The sequence below is a fragment of the Schistocerca americana genome, chromosome 8 (genome assembly GCF_021461395.2).
Source record: "Schistocerca americana isolate TAMUIC-IGC-003095 chromosome 8, iqSchAmer2.1, whole genome shotgun sequence".
NCBI classification, from domain to species: Eukaryota; Metazoa; Arthropoda; class Insecta; order Orthoptera; family Acrididae; genus Schistocerca; species Schistocerca americana.
The window spans coordinates 79408553-79418736 of NC_060126.1; the positions used below are offsets into that span (position 1 = coordinate 79408553).

Here is a 10184-nt window from a genome sequence, read left to right on the forward strand (position 1 = left end):
GAGGCGGCGCGACGACGGCATGGGGGCGAAAACGGGACGGGGGACGGCGGATGTTGAGAGGCGTCACGCGCGGACAGGACACAGAGACACAGAGACACACAGATTGGAAAGGGAGGGTGCGCGGTAGTAGTTGGGAATGTGCGTACCGTGCGGGATGGGAGTGGGCGAGGAACACGGTCGTGGCCCCTGTTTTGGGTGCGTGTGATGACGTCGGTGTGTTGTGGGAAGGGAAGGGAGAATAGGCTGTGGCGGCGGCGCGTAATGGGCGTAGGCCGAAAAGAGAAAGGAACGTGGGCAGTGTGTTGGCAAGCGTCGGTTCGACTGCGACGTTGATGGGCAGGGCAGGGCAAGGTAATGGTGGTAGGAGTAGGCGTGTGGGCGCAAAAAATCTGCTGCTGCAGGCGGTGCCGTAACCACCATGGCGGGAAGGAGAGAGGGCCTAAGAAAGAAAGAAAGAAAGAAAGAAAGAAAGAAGAAAAAAAAGGAGGGGGGGCGAAAGTGGAGAGGCGGTGGTGTGAGAAGGGCGGGGGCGGAAGGAAGGCAGGAAGGACAAGAGGCGAGGCGACGGCTTGCTTTGTGTATCGGTCGGTCTGGCTATGCTTCGTTTTCTGCAGCAGGGTCGGTGCGCGGCGTGGCTCGCGGAAGTGGGAACGCCTGGCGGCTGGACGGCCAGCAATGCGGTTGGATGGGCGGCCACAGCACCGCACCTGTGCCCGAGGAGGAGACGCTGGCGGCGGGCCCTGAGGTGAGGCCGGCTCGGCTGGGGCTGTGGATGTGTAGGTGTGCGCCGCTGCTGCAACAACGAGTAAAACGCGAGAAGAAGGGATGGCGGTAGAGAGAAAAAAAGGTCGGCACGGCAATTGCGCGATGTGGCGTGTTGTGTTGATGCGCAGGCAGACGCGTACAGAGAGACGAGCCCGGTCTGCAGCAGGGTGTGGCCGTGCCGAGTGCAGAGCAGCGGCGGCTCGGTTCGGTTCGGCCCGGCCCGGCGGGCCGCGCTGTTGTCGCGGACGTGAGCGCCCCCTGGCAGTGTGGTGTGGCGGTTGGCGCGTCGGGCGGCGGAGAGAGAGAGGAGAGGTATGTGTTGCGGGCGCCCTTTGCTGCGCTGCGTCGTTGCGTGTGCCGTACAGGGCGGGCGCTTGTCGACTGTGTGGGCGGTGTGGTGAATTGGCGGCGTTGTGCCGCGTGTGCCCGGCCGAAGGCGTCGGGAAAAACAGAAGGAAAGGAGAGAGTGTGAGTGGGTCGGTGTGCGTAGCCCGTGATGTCGCGTCACGCTGTGTCATGTTTGTGAAACGGCTGCCGAGAGGTGTGGTAGCGAGCCGGTCGGTGTCAGTGCGAAGGGGAATGTGCGTGCGTTTGGCGGTTTCGGTGTGCTTTTTGCGGCGTGAGAGTGGGAATTAGTGGGGCCGGCTGTTGTGTTGGTTCCTTGTGTCTTGTGTTGTGTGGTGGTGGTGGTTGTTGGATGTTTAAGGGGGACTAAACAGCGAAGGTCATCAGTCCCCCATGTGTTGTGTAGCTTGATGGCAACGTGGAAGGACGCCGGTTTCGTTTCGAGCCTTGCGTGTGGTTGTCGACGTTGACTGGTTGGCGTGTGCCGATGCACGTGCATGTGTGGGTCGCGAGTGCGTTTTTGGCTGGCTGTGGTGTGGTGGGTGTGTGTGTGTTTTGGAGGGGAAGGGGGAGGCGGTGGTGAAAGTGCAGTCGTTGCCACGGGCGTCGTCGGGTGGGGGTGGGGGTGGGGCTGGGGCTGTGCGTCGTGGCGGAAAGGTGGTAGGTTGCGGGAAGCGAGCCCGTCGTTGACGGTGTCGCGTGAGTTGTGAATCGAGTGGGGCGCGGGGCGCGGGACAGGAGCAGCGTGCCGCTGCGTCGTGGTCGTCAGCAGAGGCTGTGCCTGTGCCTGTTCGTTTTGTGGGCGGTTCGTGCGAGGCGTTTTTGTTTTTTGTTGCCCTAGTTGTTAGTTTAGTTTGTTTTTTTTTGTTTTTTGTTTGTTATTTTGAGGACGACGACGACGACGACGACGACTGGTTGGTGGCGGTGTGCGCTTCCCGTGTCGTTTTTTTTTTTTTTTTTTTTTTGCACTGGGCCCCGGGGGGGGGGGTGGGTGCGTGTCGATTGCCGGCTGGCGAAAGGTGCGCAATCGGCGGGGTGGGTCGCCGGCACAAGTAGAGGCGGCGGCGTTGCTGTTGTTGTTGTGTGGTGTTTGTTTTTGTTCGGCTGTGTCGGCGAGCTGTGTTGCGGTGCGTGTGAATGGTGGTGCAAAAGTGCTGGCGTTGGGGCTGCGACTGCGACGGCGGCGAGCCGCGGGCGCGCATGATAGTGATGTTGTGAACAGCGGCTGTGTACGGTAGTGGTGTTGTTGTAGCACGACGTGCATCCGGGCCGGCGCGGAAAGCGCAGTTGCGGGCGGTTGCCCTTCGGTGCCAGCCATGTCGCGTGAGCGGCGGGTTGCTCTGGTGTCGACACGTGGTGCTCTGGGTTGTTGTGTGGTGCCCTTTGGCCGGTGGGGGTGGTTCGCGTGTGTCTCGTTCGCGCTCGGTATCTGGTCGTGGTCGTGCTGCTCCCCGTCTGTCGGCGGTTTTCGTCGTCGTCTGTACGTTTTGTTTGTTTGTTTGTTTGTTTGTTTGCGGCGTGCCTGCCGACGTCGTCCCGTCGCGACCTTTCAACCGAAAGTGTGGCGCCCGAAGGTGAACGAACGTAACCTGACCTCGGCGCTTTACGCTGAGCTGAGCGAACCGAACCTAACCTGTGGTGTGGTGAGGTGAGCTCAGCCTGAGCCCCTAACGTCTACGTAAGGTAAGCTGTCCGGCTCACGCCTCACGTTTGAACGCTTTTTTAACCTACGTTTGACGCTTCTTAACCTAGCACTGACCCCTTAACCTAACGTGTAACCTAACCTAACCTAACCTCTGACGACTGACGTGTTTGAATGCTTAACCTAAGTTTGACGCTTAACCTAACCCAAGTCCCCTTAACCTAACCCACGTCCACCTAACCTAACCTAACCTAACCTAACCTAACCTACCCTAGACGTGTAAACGTAATGTGTAACGCGTAACGTGTAAGGTCGGCTGTCGTGTGTGCTGACGGCAGATTGGGTTGGCCTGTAGATTCGGATTGCGGTTTGCCTCGGGCGAGGGGTTGGGTCGGAAGCGGCGAGGGGCGGCGGTGCCTGTTGCGCAGGCGGCGTCCGTTTGCGGCGGGCAATTGTTGAGAAACGGCTGTGAATGTTGGCGGGCGAGAGGAGGAGGACGGCGCGCGATGTGGCCCGACGGCTGCGGGCCGATCGGGAAACGGCGGGAGGGCGACGGAAGGCGATGGGGCGGCGGAGGCGCGTTTGCACGGCCGTCATCGCCGCACGCCTCGGCTTGTGTGGCTGTGGCGCCGGCCGCGCTGGCCGGGCTGCCGCGGCGACGGTGTGGGAGTTTTGCCGAAGGTTTGGCCATTGTGGCGGGTTGTCGGCTGGGGCTGTGGAGGCGGCATTTGGGCGGGGGCGGCGATTCTCGGCGGGCCGACCCAGGCTGTAGCGCGCGGTAGCTGCAGTTTGGCCGTGGTTTGCGGCGCTGCCGTGGCGACTGGTTGGCGACTGTGGTGTGGCTGTGCGTAGCCCCATCCTCGGTGGTTTGAAAGGCGCGGGCGGTTGTGGCGCAGGTTTGGGGCTGCTCCGCACAGGCTGTCGGACGTTGGGCGGTAGCAAGCGCGGGAGGCGCGGCGCGGCGGCGCGCAGAGTGGCGGCCGCTCTCTCGGCCGTCCGCGCCCGCCCGCGACACTGGCTGGGCCTTGTGATTCTCTGCTCAAGGAAGGGTTGGAGTCCCTTAGCGATCGTAGTGCGTGTGGAAGCCTTGTGCGACTCGCCGCTATCGAGAGCTACAAAACTCTGCGATTCACTTGCTTCTTAGCGAGTACTAAGCAATTTGTCGTGTTACAGGACCGACATAGAGTGCAGGCAAGATAGTGCGGACTAGCCGCACTTGTAGGATGGACAGAGTAGGGGACGACGAGGAGCCAGGGCCCCACCCGCGGGTGGCAAGCCCGCGTTCCTCTAGGCCAGAACAGACACACAGGGCTGAGGTAGAACTCGCGAGCAGGACCACTCAGGGCGCTCGACCGTGACACCCCGCCCCACCGGCCCCCACGCCTGAAGACTTATGCACTGCGATGATTCAAGAGAAACTGGAACAACTCCGCCGCGACCGCGACGCACGAGCAAAGGAACTCGCAAGACGGCGGGAGCAGGACGGCCCAACCACCAGTGCCAACTCATCTTCTGACGACTGCCGAACGAAGAGTCACAATCCGACGGAACAACACAATGCCATGGACTATCAGGATGAATCCAGCGACTCTGATGCACCATTCCAGGAAGTCAGACGCCGCCGGAAAGGCACCAAACGCAGGAAAGCCGAAGAAAATACCCCCATGCAGACGGAACAACGAGCTGTGCCCACCACCAACTACTACGCACCACTACAGCAACAGGACCCAGCAATGGAAGACCAACACCAGCCTCAGCCTAACGACACAAATAATCAGGACGCCACAGCTCCGCCGCCGCCGAAACCGAGAATACCACCTGTGACAATCAACTACACCGGAAAATACCTGGAACTAAACGCTCAATTAAAGCAGAAGATCAGCGGACCACTCAAGGCGATCTACAAAAATAATCAGATCAAATACCACTTTGAAACGCTGGCAGACCAACGAGCAGCACTGGACTACCTCCATTCCATCAACATGCCCTATTTCACCCACCAAGCAGCAGAAGACAGAGAACTCCAAGTGGTCCTCAAGAATATCCCAGAGGAAATTACCGAAGACGAACTCGCCGCCGAACTTCGCCACATGCAATTCACAGTCACGAACGTACACCAGTTCAAGAAACGAGACCTGACCTCCAAGAAACTGATTCCACAGTCGGCTTACTGTGTATCTCTGCCACATGGACAGAAAAGCCGCACCATCTACGACATACAATACCTCTTCCATACCAGAATTAAGGTGGAAGACTACAAGCCACTTGATGGGCCTGCCCAGTGCAAGAAATGCCTCAAATTCAACCACACTGGCCGGTACTGTCAGATGCCGGTCAGGTGTGTACGCTGTGGCGGCCACCACCACGCAAAGGATTGTACCAAGCCACGAACAGAACCACCCATCTGCGCAAACTGTCGCCAAGAAGGCCACCCTGGAACTTGGCGTGGTTGCCCTGAATTTCAGAAGGCGATACACGCCTACCAACTGCGACCTCCACCATCCAAGGAGCCCCAACAACCACCACAGCCGTCGTTTGCGGCGACTCCGAAGGACTTCCCATCTCTCCGAACACCCTGGACGGCTGCATCGTCGTTATTTCAAACACCAACCCAGCAACAACCAACTCGACCGAAAAACACGGCGCGTCAACGACTGCACGATCTTCGCCAGCAACAACAGCAGCAACGATCCACGGACAACGCCCTCGGACTGTCCGATATCATCGCCGCGCTATCTAACATGGGCTCCATCATCAACTTACTAAAAACCAAGAACGTCTTTGCCATCTTAGCAGATACAGCTCGCAAATTCAACGACGCACCGGATCTGTTATCCAAACTACTCACTCTACTGGAAGGAATCATGGCCTTTTTCACAGACTAACATGGATCAAGAGCGGCATCAACACAGAAACCTTACATTCTGCTTTTTTAACGCCAACGGCGTCGCTCCCAAGAAAGTAGAACTCACCGACTTCGTCGAACACCACAAAACTGATGTGCTACTATTGACCGAAACGCATCTGCGACCCACCCAAACCTTCAACATTCGCAACATGGTGGGATACCGCACTGACCGCCACAATCGGCGCGGTGGAGGTACAGCAATCTACCTGCGATCTTCCCTCACTCACTCTCTCGAAACCTTGCCTGACATGACGAGTCTTGAAGCCACAGCAGTCACGATCGCCACCATACACGGGAAGCTCACGTTCGTCGCAGCCTACTTGAGCCCTGGCGCAGCCTTCACAGATGAAGACTTCATCTCCATCTTTGATCGATACGACAGAGTCCTCCTTTGTGGGGATCTTAATGCGAAGCATGTAGCATGGAACTCGCGGCAGACGAACGCCAAAGGCACCCGTCTCTACGAACTTGAAATTCGGCTCCAAGCATTCACACAAGGTCCTGAAGAACCGACTTACCTGCCTACTGTTCCACGCCATCAGCCGGATGTCCTAGATGTGGCCATAATCAAAAACGTGAATCCCGATCTGTCACTCCAGACGATCAATGACTTGACTTCTGATCACCAACCTGTACTCGGAACACTGTCTGGAGCTCTTCCAATATTGCCACCGAAAACGAAAGTCTCCACAGACTGGATATCCTTCGCCAGGTGGCTAAACAACAATGTGCGCCCCACGGAGCCATTAGCAACACCGGAGCAACTCGACGACGCCATCACTCGTCTGACTTCGAAAATCAAGAAGGCCGCTCACCAGGCCTCCACGAAGTTACTCTTCTCGACACCATATCGCGACCCACTGCCGCCGGCACTGCAAGACTTGAAATATTTGAAGAATCGAGCCCGTAAAAAATGGCAACAAACTCGCAACCCAGCATATAGACGAGAAATGCACCAGCTCTCCAGAGAACTCACGTGGCGTTGCAAGGAATGGCGCGCCGAACCATGGGAGGACCGGATGGCACAAATCCAACACCTATCGCGCGATGAATGGGCACTCATCCGTAATATCAAGAAACCCAAGCCACCAAAAACGGCGCTCACGGATGGCACCAACCTAATCTTTGACAACCTCCAAAAGGCCGAACTTTTCGCGGAAACTTACGAAACGCAATCACGCCTGAATTTTGCAGACTTTGAGAACGATGAGGAAGAGGACGCGCGCACTCGGGCAGAGGCACACCACATAAGACAACACCCCAGCGGAGACCGGCCAGAACTGACGTCGCCAAGGGAAATTCGTCGCATTCTCAGACACTTACACTCCACATCAGCTCCTGGGCCTGACGGAATATCGAACGACCACCTAAAACACCTCCCACGGAAACCGCTAGTGCTACTTACGAGAATATTCAACGAATGCCTGCTGAAGGAGCATTTCCCACCACAATGGAAACTGGCCAAGATTATACCCATCCCGAAACCGGGTAAGGACCTACTCCAGCCTGAGCACCACCGACCAATCAGTCTCCTCTCCACGATGGGCAAAACGTTTGAACGTGTCATCTTGGCCCGCATAAAGCCGCCCCTCTTGGAAAACGACGTCATTCGACCTGACCAATTTGCCTTTCAACCCAAACTTTCCGCTGAAATCCAGCTGCTCCGGATCTCGGAACACCTTACAAACCAAATCAACCTCAACCACTATACAGCAGCCATTTTCCTGGATGTCCAACAAGCTTTTGACAAGGTGTGGCGAGAGAAGCTCTTAAGTAAACTCCGGAACACCACCGACATCCCAACCTGCTACATCAAGATCATCGACAGCTTCCTGACCGACCGCCGTTTTTACGTCCAACAGGCCGAACAACACTCAGACACCAGACCTCTCTCAGACGGCATACCGCAAGGATCGGTACTCTCGCCCATCCTGTTCACCATTTACGTGAATGACATGCCCAAACTGCCGAACATCATGCTCGCACAATTCGCTGATGATACGGCTCTTCTTACCAGTAGCCGTTCATTAGATACAGCCATCACCCGCTTGCAGCACCAGATCGATATCCTCCTCTTGTGGGCAACTGACAACAAAATCACGATCAACGCACTCAAGACGAAGGCCATACTCTTCACTCGCCGGAGACCGATTCTTCACCGCCGCCTCCAGATCAATAACCACGCCATCGATTGGTCCACCACAACGAAGTATTTAGGGGTCACCCTGGACCATAAACTTACATTTTCAGCCCACGTTACCGACAAACGCCTCAAACTCATTCGCGCCATCCATGGACTCTACCCCTTCTTAGCAAGCACTGAGATGAATGTAGCAACGAAGCTCCGCATCTACCGCGCGACAATACTCCCGATGATGTTATATGGTTGCGCTACGTGGGGAATCACATCCACCACCAACATCCGCAAACTACAACGCTTACAAAACCGGTGTCTACGGATCATACTCAAAGCGCCCAGGTGGTCCCGAATTATTTCCTTACATGATGAACTGCAGGTCTCACCGATAGATCAAGTAATCCAACTACATGTCCAGCGACTCATCAACAAAATAGACGACTTAAGGTTATCGACAAGGCAACTCGAAGGAGTCGCAACCATCCAACCTGAACCCTGGCATAAAGTCAAGGTTCCTAGGGCCCTCACAGCACAATAAAAAAGTGAAACTAAGGCATGTTGGGCACAAAGGACCCCTATGAGCCCAAAGTCCTACAAAAGATGACAATAAAGATATCCAAAACCTACCTTTCAACCTTGGAAGTCCAGCCGCCAAAGGCGGTAGCACTTCGGCAACGACACCACACAGGTAAAAAAAAAAAAAAAAAAAAAAAAAAATGATTCTCTGCTCTGCTGCTGTGCTGTGCTTGCGTGCCTGCCTGCCGTCCCGCTCGCTCTCGCTGTGTGTTACGCGCGTCGTCGAAATGGCAGATCAGGCGGCTACGAACGAGACTGCTGCGGCACCCGCCGCCACCGGCACTACGAAGAAGGCCAAGTCTGCGTCGTCTGCGAAGAAGCCGCGCGCCAAGCCTGCGCACCCGCGCACCTCTGAGATGGTGACGGCCGCCATCAAGAGTCTGAAGGAGCGCGGCGGGTCGTCGCTGCAGGCGATCAAGAAGTACATAGCCGCGCACTACAAGCTGGACGCGGAGAAGCTGGCGCCGTTTATCAAGAAGTACCTCAAGTCGGCCGTCGTGGCGGGCGAGCTGGTGCAGACGAAGGGGAAGGGCGCGTCCGGCTCGTTCAAGCTTGCCGGCGCCGGCGGCGGGGGGGCGGCCGAGGGCGGCAAGGCTCGTGCTGGCGGTGCCAAGAAGAAGCGCGCCGCTCCGGCCAGCAAGGAGAAGAAGGGCGCCCGTGCGGCCGGCGCAAAGAAGGCTGGTGGCGTGAAGGCGGCGACCGGTCGGAAGGCGGGCGCCGCCAAGAAGGCGTCTGCGGCGTCGGCCGCTCCCGCGGGTGCGAAGAAGGCGGCTGCGGCCAAGCCGGCCAAGGCCAAGTCGCCGTCGAAGGCGAAGAAGGCCGCCAAGGTTCCGACGAAGAAGCCGAAGGCGCCGCGCCCGAAGAAGGCGACGACGCCGTCTAAGGCGAAGGCTTCGCCCAAGAAGAAGAAGAAGTAGAGTAGAGTAGAGGAGAAAGAGATGGGAAAGGAAGGGTTGGCGCTTGACTCCATCGTCCCCACCCCCCGTCGTCGTCTAGTGGCGCGCAAGAGACGCGCGGCCCAAAACGGCCCTTCTCAGGGCCATCAAAGCCGTCTAAGGCGAAGGCTTCGCCCAAGAAGAAGAAGAAGTAGAGTAGAGTAGAGGAGAAAGAGATGGGAAAGGAAGGGTTGGCGCTTGACTCCGTCGTCCCCACCCCCCGTCGTCGTCTAGTGGCGCGCAAGAGACGCGCGGCCCAAAACGGCCCTTCTCAGGGCCATCAAAGCACGTCGGGGAAGGTTTTGATTGTCGTGTTGCGGTGTGGGTGTCTGTCTGTCTGGCGTTTCTGTATGCCCGTGGGGATGCTGTTTGCGTGCCGTGGTGGTTGGATTGCGGGGGTCGGTGGCGGGTGTGGGCGGCGGTAGCGGTAGCGGTGTTGTTGTTGTTGTCGTGGTTGATTGTCGCCGTGTTTTTGGCGGCGGCCGACGGTTGGTTTTCTGTCACGTTGTTTTTTGAATACGTTGGTTGGCTGGCTTGCCTGCGTTCGTTCTTCTCGGATGTCTTGTCTCGTCGTGTCCGGTCTTTGTTTGTTTCTTTGTGTGTGTTATGTTTTGCAACGGGGGGCACGTTGAGATGTGGAAGGAGTCGGCGGGGATTTCGGTGGCGTGTAGAGCGAGCGAGCGAGCGCGCCTGCCTGGCCGTTGGCCGTCGGAGTGGAGTGCGGGTTTTTTTTTTTTTTTTTTTTCGAAACGAAAGCGGCGGCCGGCCAGCCACCCGTGCGGTGTGACGTCGGCCGTTGGGTATTGTGCGCTTTGAGCGCCGGGGAGGGATGATGTGTGATTGTTGCGCGCTGCTAGCAGGCAGGCAGAGTGAGCG

At 57.5% G+C, this 10184-nt stretch overlaps 1 protein-coding gene across 1 annotated transcript; it reads left to right on the forward strand.

Annotated features, from left to right (window-relative positions):
• The first annotated feature begins 4155 nt into the window (after window positions 1-4155).
• LOC124545565 (activating signal cointegrator 1 complex subunit 2 homolog) lies at window positions 4156-5637 on the forward strand. The gene is made up of 2 exons (XM_047124514.1): window positions 4156-4572; window positions 5218-5637. The coding sequence occupies exons 1-2, from the start codon at window positions 4156-4158 to the stop codon at window positions 5635-5637; spliced, it is 837 nt and encodes a 278-aa protein (XP_046980470.1).
• Window positions 5638-10184: the final 4547 nt, after the last annotated feature.